This window comes from Clinocottus analis, unplaced genomic scaffold (genome assembly GCF_023055335.1).
Source record: "Clinocottus analis isolate CAN_PGR_092001 unplaced genomic scaffold, fCliAna1.0.p SCAF_1, whole genome shotgun sequence".
NCBI classification, from domain to species: Eukaryota; Metazoa; Chordata; class Actinopteri; order Perciformes; family Cottidae; genus Clinocottus; species Clinocottus analis.
In genome coordinates, this window is record NW_027175820.1 from 320064 (window position 1) to 346358 (window position 26295).

Genomic DNA, 26295 nt, shown 5'->3' on the forward strand with positions numbered 1-26295 from the left:
AGATTATGTGAGCGCTCTGTGGAGACCAGCAGAGGACACGAGACAGACGAGCGCTGTTGATTATGTTTATATTTTAAGTACAGAAATTTAAATTAAAGACGTTTTCCCGCTGGACAAAAAACATTTACATCTTTTCTTTTGTCTTTGTAAATGTCAGCAGTGATGGAAACATGACACCTGGGAGGATACGCTGATGTTCTCCATGTTTACATTGCGATGCTAACGCACGAGGGAGTGAATATATATTTATTGGACAATTATTATAATTCATTAATGCATGAACATACAATGTATTTACGCCTCTCAAAGCCACCAGAGTCCAGCCAGAGTAAAGTTAGCAGTGTGACAGTAAAGTTAACTCACTGATTGAAGTGAAACACGCTTCAGTGCTCATCAAAACCTGCGTGAGTCTTTCCACATCCACAACTCTGGTTTGAGTTTAAACAGGATATAAAAGTGAAGCAACCACCTGGTTACTGACCCGTCTCCACGAGAGCAAAGCATCCTCTTCTATGAGCCATGGGACAGGTCTTGATGGTACTTGGGACTGGGTCATTTCCCATGATGCCTTATTGAGTACGGACTCCCAGCCCTGGCTCTCGTGGTCTCTAAACACGAGCAGCTGTGGTGTGAAACCAGTACACGCTGTCCCAGTACAAGCACAGATGCTGAGCGGTCTGGAGGAACTTGTAACGTTCAGCATGCACGATGATGGATGGCCAGACACGCCTTCCCTTAACTCCTCTAAATATGATGCCGAGCTCACGAGCAGCCTTCACCACTTCATTAACTTTTAATTTGCCATTTGAGTAAGTCAGAAAATAGAATGTAATAACTTTTGTCTGATGTTTGTCGACTGCCACGGGACGTGACGGGGGGAAAAAACTGCATTAGAAAGAGCTCTATATAATAATCCTCATTACAGCTGATATGCAGAGGTGATATCTGGCAGGTTGTGCGCCACAGTGTGCACTCAATGACACGTCACTTAAGCACTACTTCGCTCTCTGGCATGTATCATTTAGTCACCACGCTGCTTCAGAAGCTTTCTAAAGTCTAATGATTTCCGATGTGATTTCCCCAACCCTCCTGTCTGCCTCTTCCTGTCTCTCTCCATCCAGAGCTAATAGACGGGACCCCCACCTTGAAAATCAACCACGGCTCCGGCACGGTGGTGCTACAGTTGCCAGGCAACGTGAACGTGGCAGACAGACGGTGGCATCGGCTGGATGTCCGCAGCAACAGCAAGGTTGGACGCTTCACCTTTTCTAAACAGCGGCCGCCATTTATCTGGCTAGTTAGCACGTTAGCTCCACGTGTGCTCGCGCCCAGCTGGACTGGCAGATGACAGAGACCCCACGCGCCGCTTCACCGCGAGAACCAAGACATGTTTACTCACATTGAGATATTTTAAATGGATGCTGGCTCATCATTTCAGTATGAACGGCTGAGTGTGTCATCAGATGTGCTGCTTCCAAAAGCATCAGAGACATTTAAGCAACTGCTTCGTTGTCAATGAGGAATGAATTTCATTTCAGCTGTGATGGTGTCAATGATTCTGTATGTGTAATATGAGCCTGAGCATGCTTTTGCATGAGGCAACAATAACAACAGTGTGTGTGTGTGTTGCTGATGGTCACGCGTTGACTCTTCCCTTTGCACTTACTGAACATCCGCCCACACCTTTGGCCTCCGTTTGACACCGGCTCATGCAGCCTGCAGCTGCTGCACACAGAGCCGGTGCAGCAGCTGCATTCTGAACAGGACACGGCGTTGTGCACAACTCGAATGCAGCGCAGAGGCACCGAGATGCATCATGGAAATGTCCCCCAGCCTGGATGGAAACATGCATGTGTTGTCTTTGGCATATGGATGAAATGTGACTCTCCTGCTCTGGGGGAAACTGTGTACGCCGACAATGATCCACCTCACCTTAAGATGCCTCAAACAGAACAGAGGGATGCACAGCTGGTGAGGTCGCGTTGGACCTCACCAGCTGTGACCTCACCTGCACTGTCCAAAGGTTTACTTGTGTTCTTTAGTGAAGGAGATGCAAAGTGTCACTGGACTAAATCATGCGGGTAACGCCACATTTCTTGCACAATTAGTTTTGGCCTTTAAAATATATATATGTACATACATATATATATATATATATATATATATATATATATATATATATATATATATATATATATATATATATATATATATGTACATATATATATATATATATATATATATATATATATATATATATATATATATATATATATATATTGCACAATTGTGAACCTTAGTTGCTGTGAGTGGCGAGACACCACCAGTGTCCTGGACACGCTGCACATGCATCAGGGCGCCGTGCAGCATCGATCGCTGGAGCTAAATGTTCGTATCCGGCTCACTAAATGAATGATTCCTGACATTGTTGTGAACGATTAACATAATCACATTTATGTCCATTGTAACCTTAAAGCTGAGGTTCCTAAACGCTCACATCATGGACTCTCAGTAGCCCCGTGCAGGCCGATTAGATCCTATTATTAGGCCTCCGAATGGGGAAGAGGGTGATTAGTAATGCAGAACTCTCTGCAATGTAAAGTGCAAAGGGAGTCAATAGCGGTGAGAGGGAGACAAATGATTGCAATGGCCCTCCTTTGACATTCTCTGCTCAGGCTCTTTGGAAGTGAATTAAATTAGAGTAAAATTAAGCTAATCTTCATTTGACTGAGGACCGCTTACAGCTCTTCACCTCCAAGGACTCGCACGTAACCACGGCCTCAGTGTTCTTGTCTCTTAAATATCACCGCGGCAGTCAGAGAGGCTATTTTTAGAGGCTTTGCTTTCACCCATCCTAAAAACTTCAACCTCATGAGGACATCTTAATCTCTTCGTCCTCATCTGAATGCAGACGGGACAAGAGTTTAGTGTTACTCTGAACCCACCGACTTCAGCTTTTAATCAACACACATATGTTATCTTCATATGTTTACAGAGATTAGACTTTGTCGCTCAACTAATTGGACTTTAATCAATGAGCATCGCGCGTGAGAGGAAGCAGCTGGACCGGCTGGAACCGGTTCTGAGCCGGCGTCCCAACGTACATGAGGACCACTTCAGTAGAAGCACTGAGTTTTGTCAGCACTCAACCAAAATTGAAGCCTTTTCATATTCAGCCCGTCAGAATCCTAAACCTGAATAATCACACTTATGTCACACTGAAAGTTTTTTCCCAAACCCGTCTTTCAAAAGATAAAGAACAGCTCCGTTTGCTCCGGCGTGAGTGCAGGAGAACCACTTTAATAATTCCATCAGGAACATTTTTTAGCCTCGAATATGCCGAGGAAATGTGTGCAATTTGTTTTACCAGACAGAAAGGCACGAGCTTTTTGAGTATTTCTTGTGTCTCTGGCATGAAAAAAGCAGACCGGCTTCAGGTTGAGCCGGTGTGCTCTGTCCTGAGATGAGGACAGACGGACGCATGCAGGAGTCCTCAGGACTTTGAGCTAACACAGCGGCTTCATTCATGAGTACAATAATGCATTGAGACAATTGTTTTATTTAGTATTATTACAACAGGGATTGTTCTGCACCTCAATGGCATTATCGTACAACACATTGTTTTGTCCTGAATACTCTGCAGCAGCTTATCCCACCTGGACCTTTTTTATTAAAAAAATAACACGATACAAGACGATCACAAAGTTCTGACGCTCATGGAAAACCTGCAGAAGTCATGGAGCTTTAAAAGTCCCCAAAAGTGTAGTAAAAGTCCTGTAAATGTGTTCTATTCATTCATGAAATAATGAATCTGCTTTTAAAAGAAAAGAGTCTCAAAATATCAGCAGCATACATACAGACATCTATATAAATGTTTATTATTTTAATCAAACTATTGTCTCATTCATTTGAGTCATTTAAGGTTTACTGTATGCTTTGAATCCTCATTGTTAGTTTAAATCCTACATTTTATCACTTTTTACTGTTTACACACACATTTCACACAATGTTTGCTCATGGAAATGTGGTTTAAAGTCCTGTAAAAGTCAAATGTTATCACTTTTTCATGGACATCCACTGTTCAAAATGTTAATGCAGGGTTCATAAACATTTGACCAGTGGATTTTCATGACTTTTCACAATTAAAAAGTAATGGAAAAGGGGTTTAAAGTCATGGAAACCCACCGGTCAACAATGTCTGAACCCCGCGTTGATCCATTAATCAGATATCACTGAAGCCAGAGCGGTGTGTTTTTGTCTGAAGCGTCGCTGGTCCTGAAGCTCGTAGAGAATCATATTTCATAGTATATATATACATTATCCATATAATCCTGCAGACGGCTGCACATCCACCTCATTGTAAAGTGAGCTGCTGTGTCTCCGATACCTTTACCGTCCTGTTGTGTGACAGTCAAATCAAACGCTTTAAGGGACAGACGTGCCTCCGTCGTGCGACTCCAAAGAGATAAAAACACGGCCGCGCCCACGAGGAAGGTGAACTTTATGACGTTGTTGGCATATTCAGGTGTGTGTGCAGCGTTACACGGTCCAGTCGTTGTTAAGAAAAGCCTCTCCTGCGTGCCGCAGCTGCTCCTCACATCTGTTCCTGGGTCTTTAAGCGAGTGGCCGTCCAGAGGATCGTCCTCTGACAGCGTCGCCGAGCGTGTAATATTCCCTTCACTGTGTCGTCCCCTCGGCTGCCTGCTTTAGTTTAGCATCTGACTCGTAACACAATTTTAAACAGTTGTTATGTTGAGGGCGTCCAACTGGAAATGAAGGATGGACTGATTTGAATTTGGAGGTGAACAAAACATGTTGTTGTCCGGAGCACAATAATTATTATGTCTCTGAGAACACAATCACACTGTGATGACAGTCTGTTGGGTCGTCACCGGTTCGCACCACGGGGCGGCCATTTCTCTCTTTTTTGGAGTATTTTTTTCTTGACTCTATGTTTCAAATTCATGTGAGTGAGACTCATTTAGTGGCATTGATTATGTTAATGCTCCAACCAGGTGAGCGTGAACAGGTGAAATACGGAGAGAAATACACGACATGTAAGTGCAATGTTGAAAAATATGGTTCATCACACAGAAAAACAAGTGGGATTTAGGATACGAATACTAAAATGTTCTCGGCATAATGTTTATTAATCAGGTCTATCTAGCTCGATCCAAAGTGTTAAGAATAACTGAGTTCTTTAGAGATTATATTACCTGCTCCTGGGAAACATAAACATGTTTTTCTGGGTTGCATTGTGACAACACACAAGCTTTTATCACAGATGTGGACACAATTCGTGCTTTTCCACACGTTTTGGACCTGAATGCTAATGCGCTGGGTATTGTCAACCAGCAGAGTAATTGTGATGATTATTGTGCAAATTGTTTAGGGGAATTATCGAGTAAGGGTAAAAAAAAAAAAGGCATGTGCAGTCCATTAAAAGGCCTTTACTGTTATAATAACATGTGCATCCTAGCGTGAGCTACATTGTACTGTTTGTGAAAGAAAGAACAATAAATCAACCACACGTCTCCACAAACCTAGATTATTATGCGTGTTAGAATCTTCCTTTCCCGTAACTTTCATCTCACCGTTTTCTTTTTCTTCGAGCGCAAACGAAGAAAGAGCGTTTCAGTGAAACGGTTTATGGGAAGCGATCCCTCTCTGGAAACCGGTCGTCACGGCTTCTTAACGTGTAAATCCAGCAGTTATTGGCCCACGCTGGTTGGAGGAGAGGTTTCCTCCTCGGCGCTCCAGCAGGAGACGTAGCGGCAGCAGAGTAATATCCACTAACGTAAGAAATGTGAGTCGTAAATGTGAGTAATGATGGCGAGCGCTCCACGGCCGTGCGCGCTACGCTCATTATAACAGCACGGAGCGGTGGGAGCCTTTGTTATTGCGTCGGGTTTCCATTCAGCGCGTCCGTGTCCGTGTGCTCTCCGCAGGAAGTGCGCTTCACTCTGGACCGCTGCTCGGGGGCGGCGGTGATGGAGATGGAGGGACTCGGCAGCTGGCTGACCACCGAGGACCACTCGTCCTGCGAGGTGACGGGCGTCACGCCCAACGCCGACAGGTACGCAACGTCACCTGTTCAGACAGCATGAGGGGCCCAAACTTACCTTTTTTATTTAACCTTTTGGAAACAATGTGAAAATCCTACTGCGTCCATTTTAAGTCCCAGCATGCCCCATTCAGACCATCTTTTGGCAAATAAAACGTTTTTTTTTTCTTCATTTTTGAACCAAACAACACAGTTTTTTGACTGAAACTTCTTCCTTACAGAACACGACTTTGTTTTATTGTGATTTTTGTTGCAGGTTCTGATTCTTTAGGTCCTAATCTTTCCAAAAAGGTGTCCTATTGACGCTCCAGGAGGCTTTTTTGGGGAATCTGGCTCATATCATGCTGGATGTTCATAGTTACCATCAAAATATCTTTTAAAAGGGATTTTTTTGCAGATACACATTTTTTTCCCAAGACTTTGCTGAACAAATACATACAATAAACACAAGTATTGTAATTAATTTGGGGTTCCTGCGACTACTTAAACACAGGGGAAAGGAGGTCTGGAGACAAAACTGTTTCCCCAGTTTTCAACGGGTTAAATGAATCTGTTAGTCTGCCCAACGAGAACAAAAAAATAAAAAAAATATTTCAAATATGTTAGGAGACATTTTATCAGCTTCTGTTTGGGGCGGACATGTTTGCGTTGCAGTGATACAATGTGAACACGCTTGATGAGAATAAGAGGAGGAACTGCTTTTAAGTTAAAGCTAGAAAGGCTCCAAACTGTCTCTACCGGTGTTGTGACGTCTTGTGTGTCGACACGTCCGTGATGTCGCTTCGGTTCTTCAGGGAATTCCTCCAATTGTCCCCAAAAGACAGACGCATGGCAGTGCACGTGTTGTGTGCGTTACCGGTCCCTCTGTGTTCCAGACACCTGAACATGAGCCAGGTGCTCCAGCTGGGCGGCGTGAACGAGGACATCCCCTACGACTACCCTCACATCCAGCACAAGCACTTCACCGGCTGCATCCGGGACCTCGTCGTGGACAGCAAGGTAACGCCGCGCTGACACACACACATGCGTGCACACACCTGCGCAGAGCCGTCCAGCCGCGAGCGCGCCGGCAGCACGCACCTGCACCGTGGCGGATGAGATGCATTCAGTCGCCTCGTGCCGTGTGAGAGGAAGGACTGTAGCCTCAGACAGCTTTCTAGTAGCTCGCACGTGAGAGCAAGAGCCAAGGAGGATATAAACTCTTTCCCCTTCCCGCCCAATCTCCAAGTGGAGACTTTCAAGTGACCCTTTACTGAGTTAAAAAGTCAAGGACTTCATGCTCAACCGTGACAATCTGAGGCCAAGCCCAACAAAGCCCACATCACCGCTGCGTGAACACAGGCCTCAGGTGTCACATCCTTCTGTGAACCCGCTGCCTTTAAAGCCTGAATTTTGGCTTTAAAAATAAAATAAAAAAACAGAGTGAGAAATGTTGTCTCTGCCTGTCCAACAGAATTGCGTCTGGCCTGATATAACTGGCATTGAGACATAAATGTCAAGTTTCTTTATTTATAACTCTTATCAAACGGAGCCAACAGGGTTGAGATGTGACGTCCCTGATTATGAAAAATGAATTGGACAGATATCCAAGGACATGTTGCTGTGTATGACATGTTTATGTCACTGATCATGCTTGTTAATGTGCAGCAACGCTCCCTTTGTTACAGGCTGCTGCAGATATTTCCTCCCTTTCTTCTTTGCTTGTGTTTGTAGTTCACATTGTGATGAAGGCTCGAGTTTCACCGGCTATGAAACGTCCTCTGCATTCAATTATGTTTGCAATCTGATCGCTGAATCTTTGCATCTCTGTATGCAAAGCAAGAGAGTGGGAGGGGAGCGGGACTCCTCGTCTTTCATGGCGCTCTCACTGGAGGCAGACGACGCTCTGCTGTTGCTTCTTGTGGCTTTGAGCTCTGCAGCAGCGACTGATTCAAATCCAGTATCAGAGAAGTGAAACTCCTGGTCCTGCAGGGCCGCTGGACGCTTTCAGGGAAGACAGCTTTTCAAATGATCTCGGATGGATGCATAAGGAAACACAAGTGGACGGTCAAACGTATCATCAGTCACATGTTTTATCTCGACATGGACTCACAAAGCCGTGTGGAGAACGATGCTCATGAAACTAAATGCATGCATCCATATATACAAAAGCATCTGGCGCTAGAGATGCACCACACTTTTTTTTTTTTCAAACCTACAAATATAAATTCCACCATAATGATGGCTGATCAATATCTATTCCATTTAATGAGAAACAGGATCCAGTTTTTAGGAAATGTATCTGTTCCTCTCGTCGCATCATTGTCACGATGAAAAAACATCTTCAGTTAAATCATTGAACAACTTGTTGAATACTAATATAATGTATCTACATTTACACTAATGATGCCAATGATGATGCCAATCAAACTCATAACAGTGTTCATGTAGAATCTCAAAATGTCTGATGAGCTTGTTATTATAGATTATATTTGTTCCTCTTTGAAGGTTTGCTTAACAGTTCTTTTGCACGTGTGAGCGTGGCCTTGTGTTCTCTCCCCCTTTTGTGCTCGGCCACTCGTGTTGAAGGACCCGTGCTCCATCCGTGACGCGAGTGTGTTCGTGTGAGCTAATAACGACCCCTGAAGTAGACACATGTTGTACCGACGGTTACCTTCAGATAGAGGAAAAAAGCCTCGTCCTCCTTCACTCGGCCAGTTCAGACCGCTTTCGCCTCGTAGTGGTTCTGTGAGGAGCCTCGGGGCCTCCAGGGCCGGTCGTCTTGTTCCCTCCTCAAACACAAATGATCCGTCTCCATTCGATACGCACTTCACCTGTGGAGGGTCAGCGCTGGAGCTGGAGCCCCTCCCAGCCGAGAGGCGGGCCTTAGGGCTGCCAATCAATCACAGCGCCGGCACAAAGAGACAGACGATGATTCACCCTCGCATTCAATTCACCAATTAAGCTCACCGGCATGTCTTTACTGTCTCTTGTACTGCGGGAGGGAACCGCAGCGTTCGTAGAAAACCCACACAGACACCGGGAGAGCGCGCGAACCCTCGCTGCCATTTCCATTCAGCAGACCTTTAAAGCTCCATTAGGACGGAGCATCTCGAGAGCGGGAATATAAAATGATATACGTCTCTCCCGCTGCAACGCTTAAAGGCTTGTACTGCCGTCGGTGAGCGGTACCTGAGCTGCAGACGTGGCGGGAGGCTACACAAACCCTACACACTAATGAGAGGAATCCACATGATGCGTGTGGGCGGACGTGAGGATAATAAATCTCCACAGAGCGAGCAGCAGTGGGCGTACTGATGATTAGTAATGTTGATGGACGTGTTCCGACATTGGATGAAGTTTTTTCTCTCCGGTGGATTACATCGACAGTCACCGCGTCGTCTGTTTCTCCATGTTTGTCTGTCGCTTCGCTCAGGTGTCAGAGGACGTGGCCTTTTGAGAGGCGGGCGTGAGATCACGATGTCAGAACGAGTAATTGGATGAAAAAAAATCTTAGCATCATTAAAAATAACATGGTTGTACGTGAGTGACACGAACAGATTCATACAGTAGCATATCGGAGGATAAATGATGACGTGCAAATTGCAAACAACTTTTATATATATATATATATATATATATATATATATATATATATATATATATATATATATATATATATATATATATATTTCATCCAGGCCTATGAAACAGAGTCAAGTTTTTTCTTTATTCAGAGTTAGTTTTCCTTTGTTACGGAGTTTTAGCGAGCGAGCTACTTGCGTTAGCCAAAGCAACGCTAATGCTTACCTCTGTGGCTTTTCTCAGTAAAATCAGTTACTATTCCCGCCGTCCACCATTGAAGTAACCACGAGTTCTGCTTTCTACGTGTTGAGGAGCGTCTGAATGAAGTCGCTTCCTGCGCTACTTCATGCAATCTACTCGCGCGACAAATTTGCAACGCTTTTGTTGTGAGCGCAGCATTAGCTTGTTGTACTGTAGCCGGCCCTGATTAAGCTAACGGTCAGGATCCGTTTGGACTCGAGGGAGCAGGTGATCAGGTGATCAGGTGATCAGGTGATCAGGTGTCTGTGTGTCCGGTGGGCGTCTGGACGTTACCAAACAGACAGTCATGGTGTCAGGACCCCGTCGCCTCCACAAAGCCTTCTGAAGGGTGACGCACGGCGGCGTGAGACCAGTGAGCGCTGCGTGTGTGCAGAAGAAGAAAAGCAAACCATAGCGAGCTAACGGCAGCAGTGAATGTGACGCCGTCTCCTGGAAAAGAGACAGGAAGAGATTTTTTTTTGATTTTATAATTGTGTTTCTATTCTGGAGTTGGGTCTCTCCCCCTCCGGCTGTCATTCCTCGTCGTCTGTTTTAACTCTTCCCATCCTCGTCCTGTCATTACTCGGCTCGTCTTTCTCCCCTCGGCTCTCAGTCTAACATCACCGCGACCGTGTTTTTCGGTTGTTTTGACAAAACTGTCACTCCATTTTTTAAGTGTGGAGGTTTTGCGGTTACAATGGCTCTGCTAATGGCATCTTGAATGCCGGCTGCTTTGAATCAAAATTGCTCAGCAGAAAGTTTGGCAGAGGCAGAACGTTCCAGGGCCGATGCAGAGAGCATGTCCGCCGGGGAAACAATGCTGTGTTTCAGGGAAATAGGAAGCATTTCTTTTTCTTTACGATTCTCTTTCCAACTCGTCTCAACATGCTCCTTGTGCACGGAGCCAGGTCCCTTTCACAGGTTTCATTTTGGTGGATCTTGACCTGCACGGAGCCCTGGCTTTAACCCCTTCATCACAGCAGCCTCACCCGGCCAGCGTCATCATCCTCATCAGTTTCCTCGCCAGCGCTCTTATGGGAGAAAATCCCTCCATAAATGGAGTGGGAAGCGTCTTTGAGGAGCGGAGGCTGTTATATTTTTGGGATGAAAAGTTTATCACTCACCCGTGGGTGTAAAGTCGCAGCGCCCTCAGCTCTACACTTTGCATTTTGGTGTGTTTCACTTCCTGTGGACGTGAGACATTTCTGTACCCAGCACCTGGAATTATTCTTGGCAAATACCAACAGGGCCGCCCACAGAGCCGTGTGTGTGGGCGTGCGACACTCTTCTCAGCCGAAGCCCGCATTTGCAATTCAAGCAGACGCCGGTGTGTTTCTGCATTCAGCTCGTATATCTTTTGCTCAAACACACAGATACGCGCCACAGCGACACGGATGCACACTCCAATCAATTGCAGACGCCCCGATGCGTCTATAGTGTCAGTTTTTTTTTCGATTCCCAGCAATCGACGCGATCGATCCAAATCAAACAGGACGAGCTGTGTCGCTTTCTAAAGGTCAGCGACCAGGAAGATGCCTCATCGCTGGAGGTCAGAGCCAATCAGCGCCTCCCTGGCGGCGCGACTCGCCGCCAGCTTTTACGATCCTTTCGCATTCCTCCGTCCTCGGCGCCAACATCACTCATAAAGTTCGGTCGGGGGAGAGACGAGATTGAACATATTAATGTTTTTTTACGGCGCGCTTTAGCGAGGGACACACATTGGAGGCGTTCAAGGTTCGGCCGTCCTTCAGGTTTTCTCTCCCGGCCGTTCGTCCCTCAGAAGATCGGTCCAGTGTTTGAGTTCATCGCTGCGGGAAGAAAGACGGAGAGTGAGGATTAGAGAAGGCCACAGTGCTCATGTCCTTCAACACGTTTGAAGATTTCTGAGATATATATATATATATATATTTTACATTTAATGTCTTCTTTTCAAACTCTGACTCCCCCGCTGACTGCTGACCTGTTTCTCTTCTCTCTGCTGCAACTTGTTTGTTTATTGCCGACTTCTCTTCTACTCGTCTTTACTTTCTAACGCTGTTCTCCTCCATCTCTCCCTCTTCCTCCTCTTCTTCATCCTTTCTCTGTCCCCCCCCCCCCACGCCCACATCTCCATCTCTCCTCCCTCCACCTCTCGTCGTTCCTTTTCTCTCCTCTCACAACCCCTCCTCCCCCTCTCCTCTCCACCTATCTCCTCCCTTCCAGCTGTATGATTTGGGCTCGCCGGCCGACTCCCAGTCCAGCTCTCCGGGCTGCCCGACCACCGACAGCAGCTGTGTCAACATGGGCTACCCGTCCTGCGGCCACCGGGGCCGCTGTCACGGCGAGTGGGGCTCCTTCAGCTGCCAGTGTGTGCCCGGGTACGCGGGGCACCAGTGTGAAGAGGGTAAGCAAAGCGACGCGTCAGACGAGCGCACAAACAACAACAAAGCCAGCCAGGCGTCCCGGAAGAGAACATTTATGGAAAGAGACGGCATAATTGCTCATCGGCGTTGGAGAATGAGTTGGTAGTCGCACTGAAGCTAAATGGGGCGCAGCATTCGGGTCTGAAGGTTCAGTTTCTCCCCTAAAATGAGCCTGTTTATTTAATTATGTGGATTTACAGGCTGGGTAACTATTACACACACCAACAAGATGACGATTACAGAGGACATTATGAGACAGCTCACAGGTTGTTTCCTCTCACAGGGATGTGCGGCAAGTAAACTCCTGTTTTATTTGCGGTGTAAAGTGTCAGTCCTGAATGCTGTATTAAATCTAGCTGACACACGGTTATTGTGAATGTCCTCATAAACATTCAGTAGCCCCCCCTCCCTCCTCTGGTTCAGTAAACCTAGAAGAGGGTTGAGTGGACTTCAGACTTCATGCCTGAAGGGTATCAAACTCTATTTGCAGACGGATGCATGTGCAGGTCACACACACAGCAGCTGGAGGAGGCTGTTGTCGGCCTGCGATGGGATCTTTAATGATCCCCCCGCACTTCCCCGTTTACCCGTCCTCCAGATTGAGGAGGGCGCCTCCAGAGATGCGTTCTGCTGACTGCAGCAGTTTGCGATCTTTACGGTCCAGAAGGGACGCTCTCAAGTGAACGGAGGAAGAAAATGTGAATGAGTCATTCTCCACATTCATGAGAGGATTCATATCTTTGGAAAAAGCGACAAGCTGTGGAGTCGATGACCCAGAGGGCCACGTGGATGCTTTTGGCAATCACTGAGGCAATCTTTAAAAGTACAAAAAGTACCCACAATCTTGTCCTGAACCTAACACGGTAAACATAAAAATGAAGGAATGAGGTTCATGTTGAAAAGGCGCTGTGCGTTATGATGACAGAACGCTCGCGGGGTGAAGAGAGCGCCGTCGTTTGAAGGGTATGGCCGCTGACCAGCCTCTCTCTGGACAGCTTGAAGCGTCATTCTGTCTTTTTATCCTCTGGCGCTTCTCCTGTTAGCCCTCTCGCTCAGGAGGATGTACCTTCTTTCAGGCCATCATTGTCAATCAGAGTTAGTTTCTCAGATCTTCTAGTGTATTCTGTCATGTGCCATAAGTGCACCAATGACAAACAACACACACTCTTTTACATCGGGTTTCATATCAAGCAAAACAAGCATAAAGTGGACGTCTGCCTTCACACGGATGCTAAAACCTCCTCAGTCAACGTCTCAAACCATCATTTCCTGCTGGCGACGGAGCAACAGGAGGCCTGTGTTGTGTCTCTTTCTCCCGTTTGCTGTTGTCTGTCCAGCGTTTACGATACAAACGCTGGACAGACAACAGATCCTCCACCGGAGAGCCTCTCGACGTCTGTTCAACCTGCCCCGTGCCGGATGGAGGCGGGAGATGCGCCAGCTGAAGTGTATTCACACCTGGTGTCAAATTGCATTTCTGCAGTTCACATGAAATATAGATGTTACAAAAACAACAACAACAACAACAACAACAGTGAAACCTGGCCTGTGCCGCACTAATATTTAAATAATCTAAAGATACTCGCTGCAACGTTCCGCCGCACTCGGCTGGAAAATAATAAACAGCATCTCAGCTGGTGTGTGTGTGTGTGTGTGTGTGTGTGTGTGTGTGTGTGTGTGTGTGTGTGTGTGTGTGTGTGCAGAGGTGTGTGTGTGTGTGTTGCTTCATGTCGCGGTGAGATGATGGAGGAGATGCAGATGTGATTTCAGTGTCTCGGCTCAATGTTAATGTTGATTATTATTATTATTAGTAGTAGTAGTATTAGTAGTAGTAGTAGTAGTAGTAGTAGTATTAGTATTTGTTATCACAAAATAAAAGCATGTGGTTTAATGCCAAACACATGTGATTAAAGTGGACCGATGGAACAGCACGAGTTCCCCAGAGAGCAGAAACGTGAATATAAATGATAATAATGTTAATGATATTAAATAAATGCAGCAGTTGGACATCTTAACTTAAATCATGACATGTTAAGTTATTGTTGAGCGTCAGACATCGTCTCCTGTGTTCTAACGAAGCTGGATGCTTCAATGTGTGACGCAAACATCTTTATTTATGTAAACACAACACCGGGGAGGCAGCTGCCGGTTCAAAATGTAAAAATAGACGAGTACGGCTCTCACCTGTTCCTGGAGATACTTTCCTCATGTTTTGTTTTCTCTGCAGAGTCGACACACCTGCAGGTAAAGAACCTCTAAACATGAGCGGGCTCCCATCACCTCCATGATCCATCCAGCAATGTGTAAACTTATGAAACCTCCTGTGTGAAAACAAAGTTTTAAGAAAAGAAGCGCTGTGCATTACGTCATCGCTCTGCTGCCGTGACTCCATTCACTGAACCCACGAGATGAGACAAAGTTTAGGGAGCGGCTGCTCTTCATCGGAGGCGTAAAAGGAACAGAAAACACTTGTGATGGAGCAGCTCACGCCGCCTGGCTCCCACACACAGATGTTAGCTCTGCAACCTCCAATGAGGCGCTGCTCTTCCCCCAGAGCGCTGCAGAAGCTCAGAGGAAACAATGGAAAGCTGCTCGCCAGCAATTTGGAGGAGAAAATGTAAAACATCACAAGGACGAACTCCACGTTTTGTTTTTGGTTGTTGAGACAATCACGAGGTAAACGGCCAACACGTGCTCACTGCAGCCACATCATGGTACCACCTTATCAATGTGTGTGTGTGTGTGTGTTTAGAAGATGCAAAGAGTATCAACAGCACATCTAAGCAACAGAAAACAGCTTAAATCTATTTATTTTTCCTTTTTGTAGCAGATGTTTCAAACAGTCCACCAGGGCTTTACTCGACACCCCCTCGCTGCAGGTTTAGCACGCCACATCCTTCTGCACCGAGCAACCTATCTGTTCAAGAAAGGAACGATTATTAGTGTAAAATTGATAGTGTTAATAGGATTGGATTTCACCGCATCCCACACAAATCCCCTATCCCACACTGCAGCTCCGTGGCCTCGATAAACAGCAGCACAAAAAGACACAACGCCGCTAGCTGAGCGGCCGCTAGCTGAGCGGATGCTCAGCGTGCAGAGAGGAAGACGCCGGAAACATGTGCGATCCGACGTCGCCTCCAAGCGGGACCTCACGGGCCGCCGGGCTTCAGGACGAGAGACTAAGAGAGACGGGCGGGAAACTCAGCCTCACGCAAGAACGGCTTCAGAAACATTTTAGCTGTGCTTGGTTTCGTTTGCACACAACACACTGCAGGGAATGAAGGAGGAATAACACGAGCTCCACCACCAGCTCCACCACCAGCTCCACCACCAGCTCCACCACCAGCTCCACCAGGCATGCATGTGCGGTCCTGTGTGTTCTGCATATTCTGTGGTGCCACCAGCTCTCGGGTGGGGGCGTTTTCGAGAAGTGACGTCACTTCCTGTCTGGACTGAAACATTTTGTAATTGGATAAAAAAAAACCTGTTTATTGTCAATAATATCGCCACGTGACTGAATAGTGTGTGTGTGTGTGTGTGTCACCACCAGAGGCCCCGGAGTATTCCTTTGACGGTCACAGTCACGCTCACTACCAGCTGGCGTCCCCGCTGCCGGCCCGGAGGACGTGGGTTCAAGTCCTGGTCCGAACCCGCAAACACAGCAGCACCATCATGAACCTCATCTCCAAGGAGCTGAGTGAATACATCCGACTGGAGGTGAGGCTGTGTGTGTGTGTGTGTGTGTGTGTGTGTGTGTGTGTGTGTGTGTGTGTGTGTGTGTGTGTGTGTGTGTGTTGCCTGTGAAGACACATCCAGCCTGTTTGTGTCTGCTTGTGAGCGTAATGGACGTCTCTCCTCTTTCTTCCATCCTGCGAGTAGCTGCAGTCATTTTCTTGACTCATAAACTAAAACGCGTCTCTGTTGTTGTCGTGTGACCTCTCGAGCAGCCGGGCCGTAAACAGGTTGTTAACAACATTGAAACAAGCCCAAATGTTCCCTGTAAAGTCATAAAAGCTGAATGGTGTATCACATTATATCGTCCCAATAACCCTTTAAAGGTATATTTCAACATTTATCTGAGATACACCTATTTTCTTTATTTCTGAGGGGGAGATAAAACAAAAAAGAAGATTGCTTTCTCTCTGTCATGGCTGTCATTGCCCTGATAGCGACCATGTTTTATCCAGTTATATTCGTGTTCAGCCGTCCCTCTGCATCCGTCAACGAGCGAGCTCTGCTTCCTGCTTCCTGCTTCCTGCTTCCTGCTTCCTCTCAGACTCGTGGGAGTGAGATCTCCTCGCTCTCTGCGCTCAGCACCGACTTCCTCTGCTCTTCATTGGCGGCCGCTCTCGGCGTTCACCGTGAGCGGCGTCACTTCATCTCGCTTTCCGCCTCGTCTCAAGGTCGGACTCATAAACGATATTGCACTAATGACATCACAGCACAAACATGCCCGTACAGTTTTGTGGCTGAGTGCAATGATCCACTCGGAGAAGTCTTAATGTTTCCTTTCCGTCGGCAGAACAACGTCGGAGAAAAATAAAAACTATCATTTACTGCTTCTGTGATCCGGGGAAAGTCTGCGTGTGACACCTTTATTTAGTATCTGTGCTTCAGTTCCCTCCAACGCCAACAGCTTCACGGCGGTGTGTGTGGATCTGTGTGTTGTGGGCTCGTTTCATACACGAGGCTACATTGTTGCATCACATGATGCACCGTGCATGTTGCCTCATTTAATAAACACACAAACTGTTTGGCAGCACAGCTGCAGCGACATTTTGCTCGTTTTGTCTTGTTTGTGCAGGTTTAGCTGCTCCGTCATTAAAATAATGGTGTGTGTGTGTGTGTGTGCGTGTGTGTGTGTTTCTCTCTTGGTGTTGTGAAAACAGTTGTTTTACATTTCAAAAGTGCTCTGGTAAAACAAACACATGCTAATGGCTTTAATGAGTTAGTAAAAACGCGTTTTTCACTTCCTAACGTCCAGCTGATCCGTGTGCGTCCTCCAGCGTCTCAATGCTAACGCTTCAGACGCTTCGGCTCAATATTTCTGTGAGCTGCTTGAGGTTTCAAAGTATAAAGTGTAGTTGTGAATGTACATAAGTACGCATGTTTATGGGCTGTGTCGTCATCCTGATGCGGCTTTGTTTTACGTTCTCGTGACACTTTACAAAGAAAATGATTCTGTTTCATGAACCTCTCTTTTAGCTTTGTGAGTTGTGTTTTATTATCCTACATTTAATAATCTACTAAAGTGTTCCATAAATAGTCTTTAAGCATTAACCTGGGTTGATATTATTAATGAAACCCTTCAACGAAATAAAACAAATCTAGTCTCGGACACGAAGACCTTGAAGAGCACGTAGAGGAAGCAGCGCTATGAATTAGCATCAAAACATTTGACATGTGGTGATTGTTGGGTTGTGTTTGTTGACTGATTCTTCTGCGCTTTCTGTTCTGAAAACTGCTGAAACGCCTTCACCTCGTATCGCCAGTGCACCGAGGTCTGAGGCCGCAAAGTTTCACGAGGCTGAAGTCCCATCAGTCCAGTTTATACATAATATAATCATTTCAATAAGCGCTCTCACTGCAGGAAATATTGCATCCAGTTGTGTCAAAACAAACTGCCTGAGATGATCATAAAGTCAGTAATCACATTAATATCTCCTGTCAATATTAAAATGCCCGTTTTTCTAAATGTGTCCTCCGTAACTGCAGCGTTGTCTCTCCTGACAAGATAACACGAGACAGTTGGCACCAGTGGATAAGTTATCTCGTTCCATCCTCATCGCCTCCGTTAGAATACACGGTGGTTGCAGCCGAGGCCGGCGGCGTCCCAGAGGAGTTTAGGAGAGTTAAAGCAACGCGTCGCCTTAATTTATAGTGGAAGAAAAGCCAGGTCCTCCTACAGGACGGTGTATTTGCAGCGCGAATGATTTAGATTGACGTTGAAGGCACTCTGCCCGGACCCAATACAGAATATAACCGTTTTATTTGCTTATTTGTCTTGAGGGCTTCATTTTCTCCCCCTGTTATTTTGCTCCGCTCACACTTGAAACGCGCTCTCATATTGTTTTATTCGCCCGCCTCCGCCCGCTGCTTCTCCACCCCTGACTAACACTCTGCACAATAACTTCCCCGGCGGTCCTCTCGCGCCGCAGACCGCGCGTATCGATCAAGCGTCGCGTCTGAAATGATGATGATGATGATGATGCAAACCCACAGCCGCTGTGGCGGTGAACCCTCTCCTCTGATCCCGTCCGTCAGCGTCTGTCTCTCCTTCCCTTTCACCCTCGCCGGCGCTCCTTCTTCTTAAATGTCACCCCGCTCCCTCAGCGCCGCCACATCGGGGAGCGGCTTCACGTCATTTATCCACAATAGACGGTGCATTTATTCCCCGGGTGCAGACGTGTGTGTAATCTTGTGAAATAACCCCATCAGGGAACAATTGGAACTGCTGTAATGCTCCCTGGCAGAAATCTAACCGCATTGCCTTCTTGGATCATGTTTGTCTTCACTGTAATAGTTGTGTTTGCTTTTAATCAGAGGGAGGAATTAGTATGCGTTACTCTTGGCTGGCGACAGACTCACAATGTGAGGCGCGCTTTGTTTCTGCTGTTTGTGTGTGCCCTGCATTACAACAACATGGTTAGTTAACGATATTGCTTTCTTCCCCTCGGAGGACTGATTGCAGCGTTTTGTGAGTTCCTGCGGTTCCCCTCCTCATGAGGATGAAAGCGTCGAGCTAGCATGGAGCTATCAGAGGGATGTTCTTATGCGAGGGTGTGTTGTTGCTCTTTACACAACCAACTAACCATTTGTTGTTTGATTCATTGTTGATTCATGGAAGTGTGCGTGTGCATTAGTCAAAATGAGTGTAAATGTGCTGAGTACCTGAAGCATTAATAGCTAAAGAACATCTCCACTCCAAAGTATTCAAACGCTGTTGAATATTAAAGCGTTGCAAACCTTTTGGAGCTTCATTAGTAACACAACGGTACGATCCACCGATCGGCTTCCAGCGCTGCGAGTTATTGATACGACGTTCACGGCCTTTTTGTGAAATAAACTGTTCATCTTTTGGGTAGAAACATAATCACTGAACCATTATTTAAACGTTTTAGTTTAGCCCAAGGCCTTGTTAGGTGTAAATGAGCTTTTTGGGGGTTCATCCTTGTAATAAAAATGATCCAACAATGATGTCAAATTGAATAGTTTTGAGTCTTAAACGTTTCTCCTTCTCAACACCTCCTGGTGCTCTCCTGCTTCACACTGTCCATCTGGACCGGGTCTCTGCTCTTAAAAGATGGATGAACATCTCCAACGCCTCAGGCAGCTGCTATATGATATATTATAGAGCAATACTATAGTATTACAGCCTACTAAAGAAGATACAATCAAATAAAAAACCCAATAAATAGGAATAAGTAGCAAGAGATCTGTGTATTTTGTTCCCGTTCAAGCTCTAGATATGCGTCCTAATCTCAATGCAGGTCATGTTGGCCATAACGTGGATGAATAAATACTTCGTATTCGCCCATCAAACTTCTATTTTCAAACGATATCTCAAGGTGGGGTACGACGCCGATTGTTGCGGCCGTTTTCCCAAGTTGTGAAGCGATCAGTCTGATGGCTGTAAACACATTTATACTGCGGTGACACCGCGCTTAATGCCCCGTGATGGATGCACTGGCGCTGCTGGAGGACGACGCGAACGGAGGAATTAGAAGGGAACGAGTGTTCGGGGACCATCTCGCCCACAATCACATCGATCTGTGTGTCAGAAAAAACATCTTTATCTCCTCCGTGGTTGCTGTGATTGTCTGTAAAGAGCCGCCGGTCAGCGGGCTCATGAGCTGCAGGAAGCCGCATGAGGTGCTCTGCATCCTGGTTGGACGAGGCGTGTGGAGGCGGAGCTTGAGGCTCATCCACCGGCACACACGTCCAAGTGGGTTTGGACCCCAGAACTCAGATTGTGGACAAACGATGTATCACAGACATGATGTCATTCGTCCCTCTGGTGGAGCTCCAACACTTCCTCTGCGTGTTGATGTTCTACCTTCAATGTGTCACGTCTGTGCACCTTCAGCACGCTTTGATGGAAGAGCACACGCATCGACTGCTGCAGGCGCAGCCGTCCCCAAAACAAGCTTTTCATTGTGTAGAATAACTGTTATCTGTAAAAGCATCTTGAATCTTACTTATCTCTATTTACTTGTGAGCAGTGTTGCTGTAATCCTGTAATTTCCCCACTGAGGGACTAATCAAGGATTATCTTATTTTGTCTTACTTTACATACTTTATACATACTTTATATGTACTTTATACACAAGTTCTCCACATTTTACTCGTGCAGAGTGAAACCCAGTCTCTGATTCCAGCTGCCATGAAAGTGATCGCCTCAGCGTCCCTGACTGATGACGAGGGGCCTGACATCGAACCGCCGGTTCTTATCGTCATCGTTCAAGCTCACACCTGGTGTTCCCTCAGCTTCACGAGGCTTCAAACAGGTCTTGATGTAAAAATAATGAAAGCACAGTTATCTTTTCTATTAAAAACAAGAAGAGGGAGTTCACCCTGAGATCAGAAGTCACAACGTCAGGATGCGACTCTCTTTGTGCAGAAATGTCCTGAACTCTGGGAACATGTCGAGGACATGGAGGCAGTCACTGAACTGGTGTGTGAAGATAACCATGTTGAGGAAGTCGGGCATGAATGTACTGTATGTGCATCTCTTTGGTGGAGGTTTCCTCTCAGACGGACATGCAGGAAGAGCCAATGGGAGCTCCTGCAGAGGAGAGCAAGGTGCAGTTTAATGGTGTGTCGTCTGAGATATCTTTATTGTTTCTGGCTTTCTTCATTATCTCAGTTTTGTTGGCCCCTTCTTGTCTTTTCTTTCCTCAATTTGCCTTCCTCGCTCTTGCTTTTGTTCATCCTACTGATCCTCTCAGGGTTGCCGCCACATGGCCGTTCTGCTTTGATCCGAATCCCAGCAGCCTTGTGTTGTGGAGACAAAACACGGCCGAGTTAGAATAAATCGGTAATGTTCAGAGGAAAAAAAGATTCTGCTCATTCATTTTCCAAGTCTGACATTTCTTTTCACCTAAAAAAACAAAGTTTTAGCAAGTACTTTTCTTTTTCAAAGTATTAATGCACCGACCTTGAGTTAAGAGTGAATGAATTAAAACTCACCTGGAGAAACTAAAACATTCATAATCAGACGTAGAAAATGTTTCTCTCTGTAGTGATGCATTGATTTGTTGGTAAAACACACAAAATATATATTATGTTGTATATATGTATTATATTATTCAAGATTTAACAGATTGTTAGATCAATATTATTGCCTTCACTGGATTCAGTTGAAATGAGTGTAAGTTGACGTATCTTAATCTTACTTGATAACTTTCTTTCTGAAGTTGACTTGAGAATTATGAATATAGACAAAAGGCCGATCAGAAGATGGGAAGAGAGTCTTGAGCATCGTCAGCGCCGCCCTTCGTCCTCTGTGTCGATGTCAGCCGTTCCCTCTGACTGATTACCAGCCAATTAAAACTGTACCGCATGGAAACGCCTTTTGCAAAAGCACAGAAACAACAAACATGTCATAATCAAGAAGATTATAGTTTGTTTGGGGCGAAATTCTCTCCCCAGCCCTGCAGAGAAGCAGACTGCAGTGCTGGTAATTGTCCGTCTTCACGGGTGTGAAGCCAGCAGGGGATCCTCTCCTTGTCTCGTCTCCAGCAACGTGTTGCTCTCCTCACATGTAGTTCAGGTCACGGCTGACTTTGCACACGTGGCTGCTGCTGCTGCTGCAACGCCGCAGGCGCCAGTAGACACACGAACATCCTGTTTTCATCCTGCACGCTTCCGGCGCTGGTGGGAATCGTTGTAAAAACAGGGTGGAAGCTCCGGGTGGACTTCACACAAAGCAGCAGGTACAGCGCAGAGCTTTCAAGCTAATTTTACATCGTGGCCAAACGCTGGAATTACAATCTCCAGATCTGTCACCAAGCGCCCGCGAGGACTTCCTCCCGTAGACTCAGATTGGGAAAGAGACGCCTGTAAATCGTCCTAAAAGTTATAAAATGAACGAATATCTGAATGCTTGTGTTTCCCCGATGTGAGTGATTGAAGCGGGACCGAGGGACCCGAGGATGTGGAAGGAAAGAGCGTGAACGCTCGCTGCCGTTTCAGCTTTTTGAATGTGGAGGATCGGCAGAAGATCCCAGAATGCTTTTCCCCTGGAAGTCAAACTCATATTGTTTTGCAGCGTGCGGCGCTGAGGAACCCTGTATCCATTTCTCTTTCTTCATCCATGCATCACGCTCCAAAACATCCACCGCGAACCCTGCGCTCACCGGGACATCTGTCTCAGGGAATGAGTGAACGTATGAACCCAAAAGCGCCGCTGCAGCAGGAACCCACAGAGACGTGAAGCTTCGGCTGGAGGCTTCCTCTCGGCCCGTCAAGACAAAGCGATCGAAGCGCAGTTTAATCTCAGTGTGGACACCGGAGGCTCTTCTAAAGAGCAGGTGTGAATGTAATCGGGTTAAATCGTGGAGTTTGGTTACAAGACGAGGTGTAAGGAGGGTCAGAGGGCTCTATTGTGCACTCACTTATTACCGTTGCCCTCTTGAGTGAAACAAGAAGCCCTGAAAAGAGCTCAACGGGCTTCTCCTCACAGAAAGTCATTCACAAGTTGCTCCACAGTCTGTTGCACGTTGTCAACACTTCTTATGTACTTTGCTTCTTCAAAACCACAGTAGCGCGCCACGACCAGTGTTGATGACTCGAAATGCATTTATTAAAATAAGTCATTAAAATCACGCTGGGCTCGAAGTCACTTTGCTATTTTACTGCTTCATTAGCTTCACAGTGTTTGGCTCATTTCTTTTTACAAGGCAGATTACCTTGACTGGGGAATGACAATCACAAACCTTTAAAGAAAGACACGCAGGACAGAAGCAGCTGGAGCGCAGCCGGTCAGCTGAGTGCAGAACATGAGAGCAGTTCAGATGAAATATCCAGAAAAACAAAGGAAATGAACTTGGGTAAAGATTGTTTTTATGTATTAAGCATAGTCATACTTCTCTTCTAAAGTTCTCTCCAGAAAAACATTGGTATGGCTTCAGATCGACACACAACCGGATCATCTGCCTCTGGGCTGATCAACATGTAAAGTGGTGTAATTGTCCCTTCAGCGTAACGATATATATATATTTTATATAATTAAATCAATAACTAGTCTCTAAAGCCGGAGCCTGCAGGTCAGACCCAGAGGGGGAAGCAACACCTGTTGCATGTGTTACTGGAGATGAGCGCAGAGGTCGTCTTCATTTCCCAAGCGCAATTTAAAGGGGAAGAAAATATGCATGAGCCGGTCATGTATGCACATAATCTGTATCTGCGCGGCATTATTTAATCATGAGAAGCAGCTGGATGAACACATCATCTGCACGGGGCTGCAGCACGGGGCGGCGTCTGAAGGGATTGGACCCGCCCCCCTGCGGTGGGACTGTTTACTCCAAAACTGCAGGCGCACACCTTCGCTCACACACACACACACACACACACACACACACCCTTGAACCTGTTGGCGCCCAGGGAGTCAGAGTCGCAGCCAAATTGCTCCGCTCCGCTCAGCTTTAATTGGGGGTAAAATCAGGTGGCGGGGAGTGCGTGTGGTTAAAAAAGCGCCGCCCCAGCGGATTCTAAATATAATTAATATTTCTTCGCAGAGCCTTGAAACGAGCCGCGGCGCTCCGGCTAAACAGCCTCAGAGCCGTCAGCACTTTATCCCAGATGCTTCCAGGTGGGAGGGGGTGGGATGGAGAGACAGGTGGAGGAGAGAGGGATGGTGTGAGAGTAAAGGGAGAGTACAGACAGGGTGGTGAAGGGGCAGAGAGATGACAGCTGATGGGTTGTCCCTCCTCCCCTCCAAAAAAATATATTTATTATGTCGAGTTGGAGCGGGAGCGCTAATGGTTGCCACCTACTTCTCCTTCCTCCTCACATCTCTCTCTCTCTCTCTCTCTCTCTCTCTCTCTCTCTCTCTCTCCTCCCCTTCTCAGTCCCGTTTTTATGTGGCGGCAAAAGATAGAGGGGAGAAAATTATGCTCAGTGGGACACTCTGAAGAAGCGGCATGAAATTGAAATGAGGACGACTCACCCGCCACGCCATCCCTCTGAAAACAGACTTATTCTCTCTCTCTCACACACACACACACACACACACACACACACACACACACACAGAAACACAGCCTCCTGGATTGGTTTTAAATGAGTATTACTCCTTGATGGACGTGTGATTATGAGCATCACAGACAGGAAGCTGAACCGTTTCCATGTCGCGCTCTGAGGGAGGAGGAAACAGCTGCTTCTGTCAACATGTCTTCCTCACTCCCTCATCCTCACTTTGCATCCATGAATTCTCTCTCACTTTCTTCCCCCTCATCAATTCTTCACGAAAATCTTTTCCTCAACGCAATGCCTGTGTGTGTGTGTGTGTGTGTGTGTGTGTGTGTGTGTGTGTGTGTGTGTGTGCCGACAGCAGGGCATGTTTGCACAATTCAACAAATTGCGAGTTAAAATGTCAGCTTAACCAGAGCAGCGCCTCATTTAAAATTCATTTCAGGCCATTGGCAGCAGCTCGATTGAGCGATCTGTTCCCAGAATGCCGTGTGGTTCTGTCGCCTCGGCTCAGGCCATAAAGCTTTGGCCGGGTCCCTTATTCTGTTGATTGATTTATTGATGAAAAGGCATTTTTATATTTGTTCTATAAGGAGATTTACCGGCGTTGCGTCTCCATGGAGAGGTGGAGATGTCGGTTTGCGCTCCGTGTGGAGCGTTCTCGGTTTCCCTGTCGTCTCGGCTCCTGGGAGTCGATCGGGTTTTACTGGCCAACTGGCCAGCTCGGCCTATTGATCCAGTCTTCTACCAACCGAGTTAAATCCTTCCTCCCTCCTGATCCCCATTAGCTTTACAAACTTGAGACTTGCACTCGAGCCGGCTCAATATATTTACCCTCGGCGGTGTCTTGGCCTGTAGATAGTTGTGATTGGATTTGCTGAGATCGGCGCCGCTGAGACTTCCTGCCACCGGCCTCAGAAAAAAGAGGCTGAATGTCACGAGCGCCACGCACACGTGCTGAAAACAATACATTTGGTCCGTTGGCGCGCTTCTTTCTGCTCAAATATAGACAGATGGCAGTTGTCGCTTGGAAAGGCAAAATGTTTTCTAGTTCTTTGTTCAACTTTATGACTGCGCTCGTTGTTTTGTTCGCTTCTCAAAGACATGGGAGATCACCGGCGACGCCTCTGATCTGTATCGCGCCGAGATTCACGGCGTCTGTTCCCGTCTGCTGCATTGATTTATGACACGTGGAGCTCAGGCGCCGAGCTCTCTGACCCACTTTGTTCCAGCGCTGCGTTGTCGGCGTGCTCGGCCGTGCACGTAATGGCAAACAGCACGACGCCGGGCGCGGCGAGCCGAAGCCCGGCGAGGCTCGCAGGTGTCGTCCTGTCGGCCGCCGAGCTTTCCCTTCACCGCGGTGACGGCGGAGTGATGTGGCAGCGTGCAGGTATCACATTGTGAGCAGTGATTTCCCTGAAGTCCAGCACTGATTCTCTCGCTGAGTGATCGACGCTAACGCTTTAACGCTTTAACATGCAGCGTGACGAGCGGCTGTGAAGGATCCCTATCTGGTCGACACCCAAAGAAATGAAGACTCGGCTCCAGCTGCTTCAGAAGGAGCGAGCGCGTTACACCTAAAACCTTTTTGAAGCACTTTGTGTTCATGGTGCACAACCAGCATGCATGTCTCACGTGCTAAGAACCGGACACGGCCCTCCGTGCAAGACTAAAAGCTTTGCTGGCTGTTAGCTGCTACACCCCGAGATGCTGGAAGTGCAGGAATGTAAACCTAGAAGCTAAACTCCTCCACCTGCCCATTGTAGCTGTGACAGTTTATTCTATTGTATTGTTCATGCATTAATCTAGTTTGTATTTCACACTGGTTTA

The 26295-nt window shown here is 46.7% G+C and overlaps 1 protein-coding gene across 1 annotated transcript in view; it reads left to right on the forward strand.

Moving 5' to 3' along the window:
- si:ch211-186j3.6 (neural-cadherin) overlaps positions 1-26295 on the forward strand; it is a 250418-nt gene that overhangs the window by 192947 nt on the left and 31176 nt on the right. Inside the window, exons 28-32 of the mRNA XM_068575994.1 lie at positions 1122-1249; positions 5949-6076; positions 6940-7063; positions 12071-12251; positions 15824-15990. Coding sequence (XP_068432095.1) covers positions 1122-1249; positions 5949-6076; positions 6940-7063; positions 12071-12251; positions 15824-15990 — 728 coding nt within the window. The remainder of the gene's footprint in view (positions 1-1121; positions 1250-5948; positions 6077-6939; positions 7064-12070; positions 12252-15823; positions 15991-26295) is intronic.